At 57.2% G+C, this 16,614-nt stretch overlaps 6 protein-coding genes across 6 annotated transcripts; 3 read left to right on the top strand and 3 right to left on the bottom strand.

The window, feature by feature from the left end:
* Positions 1 to 19: 19 nt before the first annotated feature.
* On the bottom strand, positions 20 to 1,923 carry L226DRAFT_488059 (RCC1/BLIP-II). The gene is made up of 3 exons (XM_067677220.1): positions 1,372 to 1,923; positions 1,090 to 1,323; positions 20 to 1,035 (listed from the first exon to the last, which is right to left on the bottom strand). The coding sequence occupies exons 1-3, from the start codon at positions 1,792 to 1,794 to the stop codon at positions 178 to 180; spliced, it is 1,515 nt and encodes a 504-aa protein (XP_067534467.1). The 5' UTR covers positions 1,795 to 1,923; the 3' UTR covers positions 20 to 177.
* Positions 1,924 to 3,682: 1,759 nt separating this feature from the next.
* On the top strand, positions 3,683 to 5,426 carry L226DRAFT_523672 (acetyl-CoA synthetase-like protein; the record flags this gene model as incomplete). Its single annotated transcript, XM_067678832.1, has 3 exons — positions 3,683 to 3,906; positions 3,968 to 4,390; positions 4,451 to 5,426. 3 exons carry the CDS (start codon positions 3,683 to 3,685, stop codon positions 5,424 to 5,426), a joined length of 1,623 nt encoding a protein of 540 aa, XP_067534468.1.
* A 650-nt stretch (positions 5,427 to 6,076) lies between these two features.
* L226DRAFT_535822 (ATP synthase) lies at positions 6,077 to 7,289 on the top strand. The gene is given in 5 exon segments (XM_067680992.1): positions 6,077 to 6,293; positions 6,516 to 6,686; positions 6,803 to 7,025; positions 7,088 to 7,246; positions 7,257 to 7,289. 4 exon segments carry the CDS (start codon positions 6,084 to 6,086, stop codon positions 7,111 to 7,113), a joined length of 630 nt encoding a protein of 209 aa, XP_067534469.1. The 5' UTR covers positions 6,077 to 6,083; the 3' UTR covers positions 7,114 to 7,246; positions 7,257 to 7,289.
* Positions 7,290 to 7,490: 201 nt separating this feature from the next.
* Positions 7,491 to 10,702, bottom strand: L226DRAFT_535823 (uncharacterized protein). The gene is made up of 2 exons (XM_067680993.1): positions 10,489 to 10,702; positions 7,491 to 10,305 (listed from the first exon to the last, which is right to left on the bottom strand). The coding sequence occupies exons 1-2, from the start codon at positions 10,608 to 10,610 to the stop codon at positions 7,857 to 7,859; spliced, it is 2,571 nt and encodes an 856-aa protein (XP_067534470.1). The 5' UTR covers positions 10,611 to 10,702; the 3' UTR covers positions 7,491 to 7,856.
* A 1,534-nt stretch (positions 10,703 to 12,236) lies between these two features.
* On the bottom strand, positions 12,237 to 12,749 carry L226DRAFT_523675 (Aegerolysin aa-Pri1; the record flags this gene model as incomplete). Its single annotated transcript, XM_067678833.1, has 2 exons — positions 12,237 to 12,553; positions 12,614 to 12,749. 2 exons carry the CDS (start codon positions 12,747 to 12,749, stop codon positions 12,237 to 12,239), a joined length of 453 nt encoding a protein of 150 aa, XP_067534471.1.
* A 1,303-nt stretch (positions 12,750 to 14,052) lies between these two features.
* Positions 14,053 to 16,421, top strand: L226DRAFT_535826 (pleurotolysin B precursor). The gene is made up of 10 exons (XM_067680994.1): positions 14,053 to 14,404; positions 14,469 to 14,543; positions 14,611 to 14,819; positions 14,876 to 15,194; positions 15,259 to 15,411; positions 15,467 to 15,633; positions 15,708 to 15,901; positions 15,960 to 16,102; positions 16,158 to 16,193; positions 16,255 to 16,421. The coding sequence occupies exons 1-10, from the start codon at positions 14,357 to 14,359 to the stop codon at positions 16,393 to 16,395; spliced, it is 1,485 nt and encodes a 494-aa protein (XP_067534472.1). The 5' UTR covers positions 14,053 to 14,356; the 3' UTR covers positions 16,396 to 16,421.
* The last annotated feature ends 193 nt before the right edge of the window (positions 16,422 to 16,614 follow it).

Consider the following 16,614-nt stretch of genomic DNA (forward strand, 5'->3'; position numbering starts at 1 on the left):
CATGAGGCCTGCATGGGGGGATACGGTTAATCAAGGGGCAATCATATTTCTGAGGCCGGCCACATGCATTGGCAGTGACCCTTGGAAGGACATAGCCTCCTGATCATTCTTATCTTCTACGCTATGTAATAAATGTTCAGTCACCATCTAGAACACAACGCCGCAGACTGAAGACACTCATGTCTTCTTCTGCAACAAGGCCAGGGAATGTTGACTACCACACGATGCTGCTTTCGTGAACCAAGATCCGCCCGTCCTGTGGACGACAACTGTCGGGGTCCTGACGTCGGCACCTTCGTTGCCCGTGCCAACCTGTCCAGTCGTATCGCGGCCCCAAGCATACAAGGCGCCGCCCTGTGTAATGGCAAGACTGTTGTGCGTGCCACACGCTACTGCCACGACGGGATCATCACTGTCAGGGAAAGGGATTAAGACAGGCTCGGGAACGTATCGGTCTGGATAGCGTGCCGCCAGCTCGCCATCGTCATCAGCAAGACCGAGCTGTCCGTCCTCATAGTTACCACACCCGTAAACACGTCCGTCGGAGGAGAGAAAAAGCGTATGCTGGACGCCACCTGCTATCTGCACGATAGTAGCTCCGTCCAGCTCGGCTTTAGTCAGGCCATGGACGGGTCGAGGTGAGGATACCACGCGATCTTCGCTCCTGTGGGACTCAACGCCTGTCCCCGTTTGTCCGTGACCGTTAAGGCCCCAGCCCCATGTGGTCCCGTCCGCGTCGACGGCGAAGGAGTGGTCTGCGCCGGCCCCGATGACCACAGCTTTTCGCGAGCGCGTTTGCAAGATGACACGCTCCGGGACGGTGCCTTTGACCATGTGGCGCTTGAGGACGCGCCGGCCAAGCTGCATGTATTCGCTCGATCCTGCGCTGTAGACTTCACCATGAGTGGTGAGGAATAGAACGTGGTTGTCGCCTGCTGCCACAGACGAGAACTCCATTGCGGACAAGGCGGGAATCGAGACGGGTTTGAACTGTCTGAGAATGCTGGGGGAGAAACCGAGCTCTCCGTTGGAGGTCTGATTGGCGGTTAAGCGTCTGGAGGATCGTCGTCTCTGGTGCAAGTCACTCACTCTGTATGTTCCCCAAGCGCGTAGGTGACCATGAGAATCAAGCACTGCGCCTATGCAGTCCCCAACAGCGACTTTGACCGCACGGAACCCTTCGTCCACAAGGCTTTGGATGGGAACGGGGACATGGAAGGGCAGGGAAGTGGCTTCGTCGACTTCAACGGTTGTGTCTCCTTGGGTGATGGTGATGGTAGGCCGACCAAGCTCGGCGTTATCGTTCATACCGCACGTCCAGACCTAGCAGCGCATTAGGGCAGTTCGTGTGCATGAGAATACGTAACTCACAGTGCCTTTCTCGTCAATGAACACCGAATGGAGAGCACCTGCAGCGACGCTCTCAAACCCGGTTCCTGGACCCCCAAATGCGCCGCCTTCTGCCAAGTTTTCTAGGTAGCGGTTTCGCCGTGGTTTGGATAGGTTGAAAGGGAGGACTTCGGCACCCATGCCGAGCTGGCCGGAGTCGCCTGCACCCCAGCAGAATACCTGCCAGCTAGGCCGCTCATGTGGGGGCTCCAGAGGAAGCGGGTTGAGCCGCTGCTCACCTGGAGCGTTGTCACCATTCGAGGTCCTGGTCACTCTCCCGTTGGTGCCCGCAGCGGGCCTGCCAGGTGCACGACGCTTCTTCAAGGCCGGAGGAGGAGATGCAGATGCGCGCCGTTTCCGATTCGTACTCCTGGTCGTGCGGCCGCTGCGTACGTCTGGTGGCATCAGGGAGTCGATGCAGCAGTGAGTACTAGCAGGTCGATGTGCGGTATCCGTGCAAGCTGGTTTTGGAAAACAAGGAGAGCAATGAGCATTCAAGTTCTGTCGCGCATGGCGAGTGATGGAGGTGTTGGTCCAACGGCCCGGGAATCGGGACCCCGGATACCTCCCAAGGTTAGCCAGGAGTCTCCGGGTCAGGACCCTCAGCTCAGTCTCTCTCGTTTCGTTTCGAATGTTGACCGGTGGCCCCTTCGAGGTTTGCGTGGTCGATCATAGCTTCTCAAGCGAAGCTTCACAACAGGATTGTACGCTGATCATTACCGTCCTTCCATACCCAGCATCTCGGTGGTGAACTGTCAATGGTAGAGGGTGGTACACGGTGTTTCGGTAGGCTATCCATGATCCAGCCACTCCCCAGTCACCCGCAGCGATCTAGAATTCCTGTTCACAAGGAACTCTCCATCATGATTGCACGCGGTAGCTTGTTGCGGACGCGTCTCGGTACAAACTCCTCATAACCTGGCCCCGCTTGAATTTGACCCGTTAGCACAGCATTCGGCGAACGGTACCTCATCCCAGAACTGCGATGTGGCTCTGAACTTGCCCCGGGTCTTCTCCTCCATACTCTACTCCTGCGCATCTCGCACAACATAACGGGCTAACCTCGAGGCGTGGTCGCCTGATGCACCTCCGATTTGGCTCGGAGGCTTGCTAAGTTGGAGGCTCTGCGCCGCTTGTGGCCGCCTCCCCGCTGTGCGCGGTCTTGCGAGCTGCCTTGATCTCAAAGCGGGATCCAACTGTAATTCGTGCCTTGAATGGACTAGCCGTTTCCGAGCTTGTCCATGACCGCACCACCGGTCGGTGTTGTCGCCGGGCTGGGAACCTGGAATGCGAACAGGTATGTACCTCTCCTGCACTTACTACTTCTTGGAGTTCCTTGCCAAGGCTGCGCTCACCGAACAGATGCGCATGCTGATGCCTGTCTGGAACACTCGGATGACTCCAACTGCACCGAGTGCGGTCGATCTACTGTGGTCCTTGTCTACCAAGCCAGCTGTGACTCGGCGGCAGTGGTTTTCGCACAGTCTGGGCGGCGTCGAGATTTGTCGCCGTCGTGCAGTGGGTCGCTACCCGGCGCGAGTTGGCCAGCAAAGTTCTTCTCGACCACCTTCTCCTGAGTTTTGCGCTTGCTCGCGCAGTTTACGACACAACACGTCGTTCAATGCGAGAGAAGCAGGGAACCATGGCACGAGGCATCCGCAGGGCATCCGTCATTGATTCCGGTTAGGAACCCGCCGGCGTTCTGGCTGGAGACGCCACAGACGACGAATCTCCAGAGCTTGCTTGTCCGCGAGATCACGGATAATCGCGCGGGAGCTCCGTTGGACACACCCGCAATCGGCGTGAGTCGGGCAAGTTGAAGTTGCATTGCATCGAGGGACGCTTCTCTCGTTTCATCGATCAAGCCCATCGGGTGAGAGCGGTGTGGCCTGGGAGCTCTTCTGAGCCACGGAACCGTCGCAGAACGAGTGTCTGGCACGTCCGCCGCTCAATCTTAGCGTCTGTCAGCGCTGAATGGAACAGCATCTGCGGCACGTTCCCCACCGCCTCCTCCAATTTTGCTCGAATGCGTTCCCGCCGGACCTCCCCCTCCGTTATAAAGAGGTGACTAGGATCGATCTCTCCTCGCCATCCTCCCAGTCACAGCACTCGCTCGGTTCCGCAGTTCCTATCCTCGTCTCGTCTCCTCTCCTCGAGAGTATCCTAGACGTCTTTAATTTCTTCGGTATCCTACCCCGACCGTACTTTGGTCGTTGTCTTATAATCTTCGCGTCCCGAGCTCCTTTTTCCTTCTCATCTTCGCACCCCCTTCTTTCCTTCTACCTTTGCATCAATGGCGTCATACAAGACTCACCTCCAGGCTCTCTACGAGTGCTCCGCCAAGTACTCTTCTCTGCCCATCCTGAAGTTGCCTGTCTATGATCACGAGGGCCAACTCTGTACATGGCAGCCCATCTCCTACCAACAATTCACATCCGACGTGGAGCACTTCGCTGCCCACCTCGCTGGTAGACTCGCTGCCGACGGCGTTCCGCTGCGATCAGTAGTCGGTCTCTGGTAAGTCCGCAATCCTCTCTCACTCAATTCGCAATGTCTGACACTCGTGCATCTTTTGCAGGTCCAACGGCATGTCCTACGTCGACATTCTGTACATCTATGCGATTGCACGAGCAGGTTACATACCTCAGCTCTTCTCGCTACGACTACCCAACCCCGATGTCATCTACGAGCTGCTCGAGAAGGCGAACGGTCGTGCGATGATCTACGAGCCTGACCTTGCGAGCATGCTCTCTACTTGCCCGTGTCCCGCGTACAGCGCTGTGGATCTCCGTAGCGTTGAAGTCGACAACACTTTCCTCCCCCCTGTTCCTCAACCGACAGGAGCGGACGACATTGTCATGATCTTCCATACGTCTGGGTCAACATCCGGTCGTCCCAAGCTGCTTCCATGCAACTACAAGTGGCTGGACGCTATGGTTCGCAAGTCCGCGAAGGTTAGCCCCCCGCTGCGCCAGACCGGCCAAGATGTCACCGTCGCCATGTGAGTTGGAATCGCTGACCCCGCACTCGATCTATAACTGACATAAGCGTATCTGACCAGGGGAAGCATGTGCCACATCGGCCAAACCTTCATGTTCCTGGCCTCGTTCCAAAACGGCGCCTGCACGATCCAGCCCAAGGCGGTCACCTTCTCCACGGACGAGCTCGCGCTCATGATCACCCGCGGGGGCCTCAACCGCTTGAACGAGTTCCCCGCATTTTTCGCTGTGCACGTCCGTGCGGCGAAGCAGAGTCCGAAGCTGCTCGCCCTCCTTCGCTCGCTCGACGAGATTCTGTACTCGGGCCAGCCGATGTCTCGCGAGGATGAGGAGTGGGCGTACGCGCAGGGCCTCAAGATGCGCAACCTCTTCGGTAGCACTGAGTGCGGGGCGATGCTTCTCTCCATCCGGGGTGGTGGCCAGGCGAACCCCCCGCTGCGTCCCATCGAGGGCACCTCGTACGCGTTCATGCCCATCGAGGATGAGTCGGACGACGCGGAGGAAGGCGCGTACTCGAACGCCAACGCCCGCTTGCTCGAGCTGGTCATCCTCGCCAACTCGGACGACTGTCCACACGTGTCGATGCGCGCGGCGGACGGACATTACCACACCGGCGACCTGTTCGTGGAGGTCGGGCCGGGGGCGTACCTCAGCCGCGGGCGTGGGGACGACTGGATCAAGAGCGAGAACGCGCTGCGGTGCGACACTCGTGCGATCGAGGACAATGTGCGGCAGACGTGTGGCGAGCTCATCGTCGAGTGCGTCGTTGTGGGCAACGGACGCCCAAGTCCCGCGCTGTTCGTCGAGGCTGCGGCGGGCATGGCGATGGACGACGCGAAGCTCCGGAGGGAGATCATCAGGAGGACGCGCCACTTCCACTCGCGCCGATACCTCCACGAGCGGATCTCTAACGCGAAGATGGTGGTGGTCGTCCCGATGGGCACACTGCCACGCACGGCGACCAAGGGGAACGTGCGCAGGCGGGCGGTCGAGGAGATGTTCACGGCTGAGCTGGACGCCATGTTCACCTGTGCATGATTGTCGCCATCTGTAAAACGAGGGCAGCTCGCTTGCCACTAGACTGTGAACCACGCACTATCGTTGTACGCCCACACAACTCTTTTCTCTGACAATCACGAACACTAGTACTATCTATCACTATACTATACGCTAATAACTAGTAACTACTGGCTCGGATCTGTACGCGGATAGACATCCCTACAACTGTGTAGCATAGAATCTCACTTGATATAATGCCTCGCTCGTGATACAATTGCGTGCGCAACAACATAATGACATGGTTTGACCTGTAAGTTTAACTTACACAAGTCGACTCCAAGAAGGAACGCATCACGTGCTCCGGGCTTCGTGAGAGATCGGGACTGCAGTTCCCACGGGGCAGGCGCCGATGAAGAGATGCTCGCTGTGTGCGACGACCGCCAGCAGTATCTCTCCATCGTCCATGGCCTCCAGGATTGCCGTCTCTTCCCTCAGGGCATCAGGTACCCTCGCCCGCTGCATCCTGTCAATTCTTTAACTCACCGTGCGCGTCGTAGCCTCCCGAGTCAGGCCGCAGGCCGTCTCTGCTGTTCCCCGGGTGCTCGCCGCGTGAGTTTCCGTCTACTCGCACTTTCCTTCCCCGAGCGAAATCACTGACACGTCTACCCATTCTCGCTCGCAAAATACAGCCGTGGTATGGCCAGCTCCTCCAAGCCTCCACCGGAAGAGCGCGCCGCGGAAATCGTCAACAGCCTCCCCTCTTCCCCCGGCCTTGTCACCAAAACTGGCTCTGTCATCCTGGGCACTGGTCTCCTTGCCACCGCCATCTCCCAGGAGCTTTACGTTGTTAACGAGGAGTCCGTCATCGCCGCTGGCTTCTTCATCCTCATCTCTTTCATTTACAAGGTGCGTTTCGTGGCATTTCCTCATTCCATCTCGCGTGTGGCCCCCATGCGTTCGAGGGATTCGTCGACGGCACGCGTAGGAGAGCAGCAGCTCGTATACGACCAACAGTGAGGAGTCTGCTGTCAAGCACATGGGAGACGGAACACTTTTCTATGCGGGCGCTACTTCTTCGGACCACTCCTCCGCACCTATAATCACCGTCCTCACCATCCTTCTCCACAGGCCGTCAAGGAGCCCTACCGGGACTGGGCCGAGGGCCATATCAAGCGTGTCCGTGACATCCTCAACGCGTCCCGCACCGAGCACACTCAAGTCGTCAAGGAGCGCATCGAGTCTGTTGAACAGATGAAGGATGTCGTCGCCGTCACCGAGGGTCTCTTTGCGCTCTCCAAGGTGCGTTTTCTTCAATTCTCATTCTCCCCACTCCGGTGCGCTCGCACGTGTCTGTTTGACCCTTATCCCCAACTCGGCATCTCCATGTCCTTTTGCTGACATTCCTTGCCGAGTAGGAGACCGCGCAGCTCGAGTCCGAGGCGTTTGTCCAGCGCCAGAAGGTCGCCCTTGCCTCTGAGGTCAAGGCCGTCCTCGACAGCTGGGTCCGCTTCGAGCAGCAAGCCAAGGAGAGCGAGCAGGCCGACCTTGTCAAGACCGTCGTTGAGAACGTCCTCAAGGGCCTCAGCAGCGAGAAGACCCAGAAGGATATCCTTGCTAGCGCCGTGGCCGAGATCGAGCGTATGTCTATTTCCCTCCGGTCGTGGAATGAGGTACTGATGTGTGCCTTTTGCGCGATACAGAGCTCGTCAAGAACAAGGCAATCTAGAGCCGTTGGACATCCCTCGTGCCCAGTGCAAGCTATACTAGTACAATGTCCCAGGACTTATGCATTTACATAGCCTAGTACAATACTAGTATGCCTTGAGCGCCTCGTTTTACACGATTGTGCCAATGTGCAGACTCTTCGACACGAGAAGCTGCATGAAATGCATGAAACCTCTCAATCTTCTTCGTCTTGGTTAAGTGGGTGCTAAGCTCGCTCGCCGAAGCACAACACAACGCAAATGCGTATTCGACCCAAAGTGTTCGTCTTCAAATTTATCAAGGAGCACGCGAAGGACGTTCGGACAAACGGCCGAGTGCACGCAGGCAACTATTAGTATCAACAATACGAGCAATGCGCTCTGTTGCATTGGTGTCTTCCGTTTCGTACAGGTAATACATGCGAGTCGTATAGTAAGACGTGAGTAGGGGAGGAAAATGCATAAGTGTGTAAACATCATACCGTAGAAGGAGTGTGGGCAAGGTCTAGCGGAGGAAATCTATAACATCGTTGTACAGCGCACTCGCTCGCGCCCGGATAAACCGACGGCGCAGAGGCAGAGGCGGGATAGCAAAGACTTAAAGCGAGACCTTGCGGGCGTAGAACCGCGGCGGGAAGGCTATAACAATATACGGGGGTGAAAGCGAAGAGCGCAGGCTGTGAGTATCCAGTCATATAACCAGGGTGAGGTGGGGCGTGCAGATGAACCAAGCGATACCAGAGGGAGAATGTAGGGTGTAGGCAGCTTATGCGCTGCTGACGAGCACCACAGTCTCCCGCACCTCGCCTGTCCGGCTCTCGACCTCAGTGAACCAGTCGAGGGCCTTCTTCGCCTGCCGCTCCATCTCCTCTGCACCGTGCACCTCGCGCCCGCTCTCCTCCATCGCAGCACGGAAGCGCTCCCGGAGGTCCCAGGACGCAAGCCTGAGCACCTTGCGAGTCTCACGGCTCACCCGCGACGAATTCGCGCCGACGAACGAGCCTTCCTCACCCTTCTCCTCGGTCTCCTTCGCCAAGCTCGCCTTGATCCTGCGCCCGACGGTCTTCGGTATGGTGCTGGGCAGCTCCAGGACGAGGTACGTCACGAGACCGATCGTTACAGCGCCGAGGACCGGTGCGGCCCACTTGCGTGCCGACTCGTTCTCGAAGAGGTCCCAGATGCGGACGACCCCCTCGAGGAGACTGCGGGCACCGACGACCTTGCCGCCAACCATGGTGAGAGCGCCGAGGCCAACCGAGGCATAGCCGAGCGTGCTGACGGCCATATCTTCGGACTCGTCGCCCTTGCTCTCGCCGAAGTGCACCCAGAACTGGTGGTGGACGTCGAAGAGGTCGAAGAACGTCGTCTCCAGCATGTCGGGGCGCTGCGCGAGACCGATACCAAGCCCGTAAAGGCCGCCTGCGACGACGGTGCGGGACACCTGCTTCGACCGGCGGTTGCCCTTCTTGTCGGCGCGGCTGGAGAACATAGCCTCAGGCATGAACACACGCCTGGAGCGCTCGACGCCCTCCGGGAGGTGCTTGTCTCCGAGCTGAGAGATCTTGCTGACGGCCTCCGTTGTGACCACACGTGCCTCGTCCTCGGCGAGCTTGACCGCGACGTCGAGACTGGAGAGGAGAGCCTGACGGACCTCGCGGGCGTAGTCCCAGATGCCCAGGAGACCAGGGTAAGAAGGGAGGGGAACGGATGGGGAGTCGACGCCAAGCTTGCCCTGGCCGACACGCTCGACCGCATCGGTGAGTAGCTCTTTCGTGCGCATGCGAGTGCGCGAGGCGCCGTTTTCTTCGACCGACTCCAAACTCTCCTCGAGGGCCTCCCGGCCGTTCTTCATCCTCTCGAGCACAGGGCGGACGCGGTTGAGGTCATCGCGAGCGCGCTCGAGCTCGGTCTGCGCCACAATGGCGTTTGTACCGACGAGGAGGTCGACGTCCGAAAGTAGCTTGGTGAGGTAAGTGGAGGCGGGTGCGAGCTTGGACTTCGAACGCTTGACAAGTACGAAGGAACGGAGGGCAGACTCCAGGTTGCCAAACGGAGCGGTATCCTCGTGCAAGGCTTGCTGTGAGTCAACGAAGTGCACAAGATCCTCAGCATCCTCGTACGTGCGCGGGCTGAGCTGCTTGATCTGCTCTAACACGAGACGCCTGCACTTGGCCTTGTCGCGGATCTGCTCGTACTTGTTGACAACAATGAAGAGGTACGCCTTCTCGTTGCTCGCGTTCATCAAAAACTCCTTCGCCGAAAGCGTGAAGTGGTTCTCTGCTGATACAACGAAAACCACGACATCAATTTCCTCCTGACGGGCGAAAACGCGAGTGGTGTGGGTGTTGTCGCGATTCAGCCCCGGCGCGTCGATCAGGGAGATGTCGACGACACCGTTGCTGAGGAGTGACGCTTGCGGGTCACGGGGGTCCGAGAGGTAGACCTTGAGTACCTGCGATTCGTCCTCGTTCTCGGATACGATAGAGTCCAGATCAGCGAGGGTAGCACGAGTAAACGTTGTCTCGTCCTGGGGCGAGTAAGCAGTCCCTGCCTTCAGCACGTGAACCTCCTCCTTGCCGCCATTCTCCGCCGCATCGTGGACCTCACAGAACGCGGTGGTGCAGGGCTGCTGGTCCACCGGCATCACTTCCCGACGAAGCAATGCGTTGACGAACGTCGACTTGCCCGCGTTCAGATCACCAGTGACGAGCACCTTGGAAGAAGTATCCTCCACACGGGACCGGAGTTTGTCGAGATGATGGACCGCGTTCATGATACGGTCGTCCAGAAGGTTGGCGATGGACGACTTCTCGAGCTGCGACACTAACGCGGCAGGGGAAGACGATGAGCCATGCACACCGAGCTTGAGGTCGAGACGGAATACGTGGAAGTCGGATGCCTCGGCAGGGGAAACGAGACGATCATCATCCTCCGTCGATACAGGATCTTCCTCCTTGTCGGCAATTGAGGCAAGGGTTACCGAACGAGTCAGACCAGCCCTCGCGGGACTAACGATAACCTCGGCTTGGAAGGAGGGATCGTCGGGAAACGAGAGAGAGCGGCGAATGCCCTTGCGCTTGTGAGGCGGGGAGGGGGAGGACTCGGTGGTAGCAGGCTGCTCCTGCAGCTGAGGATAGCGGACAACCCAGTCGTCCTTATTGAACTTTCTCAAATCGCCAAGAATGGCCTTCGTCGAGTCCAGCGCTTTGAGCAATCTACAGATTGGTCAGACATGTGTGCCGTATGACAAGAATCTGACCGGTCGAGTGATTCATCCGAGGAACCCCAATCAGCCCAACGACATGCCACACGCCCACCGTGCGCACGACCTCTCGCCACTGTATTCATTCCCGTCCACACCCTCGATAGAATGACCCGATCGTCAGGGAGGTGCTCACCTGTTCTTGTTCTCGAGATACACCTCCTGGACTGCTTCGGTAAGATGTTTGGTTGATGAGCTCTCCACCGTAGGCTGCGGCGACCCTACGCGAGCGGCGCCAGGGATGTACGACAGAGCCATTTTGCTCGAGGGAGTTTCGCAGAAACACTGCTCGAAGTCGCTGCAGCAGAGAAACTGTCGCGGTCGTCGTCAGTGACAGTGGTGAAGATGGTGCCGACCCTAAGCGTCGGAGCTTGTTGTCACCATACCTGTCCCTTACTCACGCCACACGAATCCAACCGGAGAACGAACTTTGTGAGAAGTCGGGCTGTCGGAACATGAATTGTGTTAGGAGCTTTCGGCGCCCGATCTGAGCTCCGATGCAGCCTTCCCGACTTTTCCCGGCCGAATTGCCTGGGTTCGTCGACACGGTCGAGGCCTTGGGTCGTCTACGGTCTACGTGCATGACCACTCATTCTCTGCCTCTGCCAGGCCTTGTGGGATGAGCGAGAGATGTGTAGGATGCCGCGCAGACATGCTTACAATTTACGCGGGGCGCCAAAGTACGACAACCTCAGTTGGTCGTGACCGTTAACATGCAAACAGAGCAATCAATACACTTGGTGGGAGCTGCACTCCGCCATCCACTTCGATGGCCAAGCACCGCACGACTGACGTGCACGAGTTCTCTCAATTCATGCGTACACCCGCGGCGACCCTCCTGGACAACGCCGGACGTATAATGCGCCTCGCGGGCACCAGGCATGAGCGACGTGTGGCCATTGCAGCACATCTTTGGACCAGCAGACTCTATTCTATCACCCTTCGACGAGGTATGTTCTGACCATCAACAATGTGGCGGGCCTTGTGCTGATGTGTTCATAGATCACGAGCACTCTTGACAAGGACAAGCTCCAGCAGCTCGTCAGTACTTCAGTACTTCGGTGCTCACCAAGATCTGCAGGATAGCCTGAGCAAGCGGTTGTCGGGCGGTCAGGCGTTGTACTCCGTCGTTTACTGACAATTTAACAGAGCGCTCGGGAGCTTACTGTCGCCATCTGGGGTCACGAACTCGCGCTTACACTGCAGCACTGCGAGAAGCTGTTGTCAGAGGATGGCGAAGTTGACCGTAAGAGCGTGAAGGCTTGACGAAGCAGCTGAAGATGTCCATGCGCGGAATTTGGGATGATCCTCCCGGCGATGTCTTTGAGCTTGGGTACGGATCCCACGTCTCCCGTTCTTCTGGTAACTCACGTCTCGTCTCTGCAGGAACTCGCAGGAAGAGATCATGAAGATCGACTGATTGTTTGAGGAGATCGGTACCTGCCAAAGCCTGCGCAATTCCTTCAACCCGATTCTGGCCGTTGTTCTGCAAGCCCTCGATGCGCCTCCGGTATTCATGCTTACCAAGGCGTCCACCAGTTGTTGCCAACGCCTTCCTCCTAGCTACTACTAGGTTCGGGCACACCCACTGATCGCACTGTTGTAGAACCTTGATACAGATCTGCAGCGTTGCGGCTCACGGCGAAACTCAAACATCAGATGGCATACGAACGCGACTCGCAAGATACAAGCTGTCGAATCGCGAGCTATGAGTACATCCACAGACGGAGGACGGAGCGATCTCTGTTGTCGTGTCGCGGAACGCGCGAGCATGACGTGTGTTGGGATGGTGTCTGCATGAGTTGAAAGACGGGAAGATCCCGCACAATAGATGGTCAGTAGGTGAGCCGACTGGTCATATCACTAGAGTACTCACCCTGGCACCTATTTCCCGGGCTTGTTGAGGAACTCGACGGTGATGGTGCCGAGGGCGCCGCTGTCAAGGTTGGCCCCCGACGACTCGACCATCCACTTCGAGTTGATGTTGCTGACCGTCCAGGTGTTCGCCTTGGAGCCCCAGGGGCAGTCCCAGTAGAAGTGACGAATGACCTTGTTGGACGCAGTCGGGTCGAGGACGTCGAATTCACCCGTCGTGCCCGACGAGGCGTTCTCGCGGCCGCAGCCGTTGATGCGTACCTCTTCGCCGGGGTGGACGACGTAGTCGTTGTACGTGGACGGCGAGATCTCGTCATCTTTGTTGCCTGTGTTGGAATCCCGGTAAGTACGGCAACGTTCGTCTCCCCGAAACTGAAACTACTCACCGTCGGCGTACAGCTTGCCCCAGGAGACGTTCATGTTTTTCACCTTGATGTCCTGGCTGCCCGAGTTCTTCAGGACCATCGTCACCCATTGGGCGTATGCGCGGGGAGGTCCCGTGGTAGCGTTAGCCTCAGACATTGTTCGTAGAGTGCAAGCGTGCTGTAGTAGAGCGAGGGGATGGTTCTGGTGGATGGACATCCTCGCCACGGGGTATTTATCCACTTCCCGGTGCCAGCGCCAGTCTAGTCTCTCGTCACGGTGAAAAGAGTACGCTCTGTTCTGTTCTGTTCAATTGGAGGTTCCCTTCAACCCCATTGTTCCAGCTGCCCTCAACCACCAAGCAGCTAAGCTCTATCCTGATATGTACACTCTGGTCTGCGTTTACCCGTGCTCCGAACACCTGACTGACCTCCTTCACACTGTAGTACTACTATTCGACCAGGCCTGGTAATCGCTGGGATCTTTATGGCTCATCTTCGTGGCACAAGATCTGCGATGACAGCGAGCTAGGAAGTATGATCCAGGTGGTTCGATCGCGGTACGCACGGAGGTTCTCCTCTTCCTTCGACCAAGTTCGCTCACAAGTTTCCTTCTGCGAAGCGGGGGCCCTTCATTTGAAGAACGGCGGGCTTGAGACGGCAGCTTCGGGACTGCACATGTAGGGACTCCCTTGTGCACAGTCCTCTGGCGCCACACGCTCATTCATTTGCTTCTATCTGCTTGCAAAGTGTCTGGCGCTGTTCTTTGAACGTTGAACGTTGAAGGGAAGCTGAACTCATTTTTAAGTTGTCGAACGTGCTTCGGCGTACGGGTCAGGCAGAGCACTAATACGTGCGTATTACGTGCTGTGCATGGACGTCTGTGCCATTCAACTTGTGCGCAGGTGCTTTACATAGCAAGATCCGATAGGAACAACTTTGAATACCCCATGGTTCATGAGACTTCCTTCCCCGTCAGAGTCAAACTCATGGTCAACGTCACCCCTTTCAACTGAAGAAGCCTTCGAAGAAATCATCTCGAGCGCAAGTGCGGCGGTTGGAGCCGCTTCTATCCACTGCCCATCGTAGATGAAGGACATTGGTTCCCCAAACTGCCAATACCTCCGTATATTTGTGCCATACCAAGACGATCGATGTCCTCGTGATGTGCAGGATCCGGGACAGTGAGCTGATACAACGACAGCAATACTAGTCTTGAAAGGAGACCTGATAGCGAACGCCCATGCAGGGTGCACTTCTGTGAGGTGCCCTTCCCGAAATTATCCTTCCAATACTCACGCAGTTTCCTGGAAGGTTGCAGTTCTTTCGGGGCCTCTCTCACTGCGGACGTACATTGGTGACGTCGAACGCGCCCCTGTTTCCAGGACTGCGCGATGTGCATAGGTGATGCCCCAGACCTGTCGTTTGCAGGCGCTTCACACCCGGTCCTACTGAATCTATACCAGCACCTTCCATGCTACACGAGCTTCTGGAGCACCCCTTGGCGAGGTCGCCATACCGGACCTCGGCAAGCGCCACTATTCCACAGCGGTGGATGGAATTAGCTGTGGGAGAATTATGTGCACTTGTGCCCCGAAGGTCGCCTGTTCAAGAAGTGGCGGTATGCTCGAAGATCGTCGAGGGTGCTTTAGTTGACAACAAGGTGGCTGTCATATATATGCTCCTTTCAAGGCCGTAACACTACACTGTTCCCTCCCAACCGACAGCGCTGCAAAGTCTCACCTCCCTGCTGTACGACCCACCACAATGGCAACAGCACCTGCTGCGACATTCTCAGACTCCCAGTGCAAGTTGGTGCGTAGCCATACATCCGGCTAGCATTCCATCCTGACGGGATACCGCGTCTCTGGGGAGACAGGCTGTTCCCAGTGCTCCCAGCCCGGACGACACTCTGGTCGATGTCAACAATGATCCCGTGCGTCGTAACAAACTGGCAAGTATTCCATCTGTTCACCTTGTCGTGACTTGCTGTTACTGAGCTGTCTTGTGATTGTTGGCAGATCGACGACAACAACCTGTTAAAGGGCGTCCGTATGACGACCAGCGGCCCCCAGTCGAGCACCCGCGACCTCATCGTGCGCCCCAACAAGCTCAATGTGAACGTCAATCAGACTGCGACGATTGAGACGACCACTGTCGAGGCAGAGTACACCGAGACTCTGATGCAATCAAACTACACCTCTGTCTCCATCAAGGTTTCGTCTCCCTAGTATGCTCAACTTGGTCCCCGTATTCTCTGCGCATTGCTCACGCGACTGTCTCCAGCGCCACCGCGAACGCCGACTACTCGACTGAGACCAGCTACAAGAACACCGAAACCGAGAAGACAATCATGGTGTCTTCGCGCTACCTGTTCCCTCAAGGACGCATCGACCTGAGCCCTCCGGGTACCGGCTACGCCGACGACGTGCAGCTCAGCCCAGCATTCTTGAAGGCCGTCAGCGACGCCCTCGCGAAGCCGACGAAGCTGGAACAACGTGAGGCTCTCGATGCTATCTTCAAGGACTACGGAGAGGTCTACCGAACGAAGGTCCGTATCGGCGGAACCTTGTCGGCACACACTATGGAGACGTTCAAGCGTTCTGTGGGTCATCTCGAGCTTTAGATCGCCGTATCGGTATAGTCTGATATCGAAGCGTGTCTTGTAGGAGAACGAGAAGACGGTGAAGGAGGACGTCAAGGCTGGTCTTGAGGGGTCGGTCAAGGGCTGGGGCGCCGGGGTCACCGCAGGACACGGCAACACCGAGACGACGATCACTACCCAGCAGGGTCGAAAGCTGTCGGTCAAATATATTGTCACAGTATGCCTTCCTCCCAACCTCCTTAGCTTGACGCTTCTGATCTACTGTGCTACAGGGTGGCGATTACACGAAGATCCAGGAGACAACTCAATGGATTGCGTCCACGAACGACACAGATTACTGGCGTGTCATCGAAGTGGGGGAGACCATCGCTGTCGTCGACATGCTGCCCGATCCGATTAAAAGCACGGTCAAGGCACTCATGACCCCGCTCCTCGGCAGGTGTGTCTATGCTCCAGTATCTGTCCGAGTCGAACTTTGCTGAACACGAACACAACGTTCTAATCTACTTATAGGTGGGTGAGCGTTGAACGCGTACCGGGCACGGACAAGTACCCCGTTGGCATCTACCGGCCGCAGGGCGTCGTTCCTAACGGCTGGTTCTGGCTTGGACACGCTGCTGACTCTAGCAGGGCTCTGATCGTCAAGCCCACGTTGCCTCCCAAGTCAGGCCGCAACTACGCCGTCACGATGGGTAGCCCGGGTGCCGGTATGTCTGTCCATACGTCGTGTCTCACCCAGCTATCGCTGAGGTACACTCTCCACAGGCTTCACGGACCAGCCGTTCCCCAACCAGCCTGAGTACGCGTTCTTCTCGACGTATTTCGGTGGGTTCTCCGCGGGCGTGGCTCCCGGCACCACCCTCTGTGCGCTGCGTCCCGGACTGTTCCTTGACGGCCAATGGGAGCTGGTGAGTCCTATCCTGTGGTTGTTGGCGTACTGCATTGTTAATATGTGCTGAACAGCACGGCACTGCCATTAATACTTCGGTATACATAACTGTGAGTGTGATTGTTAGCGTGGCTGGAAGGAGGGGCATTTACCACTCTGCCTACACTGCAGCGTCCGGCATCTTCGCAAGACCCGGAGGACGAGTGCTTGGACCTGAAGCCTGTGGTAAAGGTAACCCAGACGGGCGTGGACAACCCTCCCAGGCCTCGGTGGGCGCTCCGCAAGAATGTGGTCTTGTTCGACTCTGATTGAGCACGGGCGACGGGCGAAGATGATCTCTTGAGTACGATTTACCCAGCTCGAACGCGATGCGGAGTGTCATGACAAGTTTTTGTACGATGTATGTTGTGATGTCAAGTGAATGAATTCGATGTGTTATCTATAAGAACGAGTGCATGGGCGACGGGAGCTCGAGTGCTGCGCGTGGCTTGCGCGAGTCGCCAGCCCGATCGCAACAGGCGCTTCCCGGGT

Source organism: Lentinus tigrinus, assembly GCF_003813185.1.
Source record: "Lentinus tigrinus ALCF2SS1-7 unplaced genomic scaffold L226scaffold_15, whole genome shotgun sequence".
Taxonomy (NCBI): Eukaryota; Fungi; Basidiomycota; class Agaricomycetes; order Polyporales; family Polyporaceae; genus Lentinus; species Lentinus tigrinus.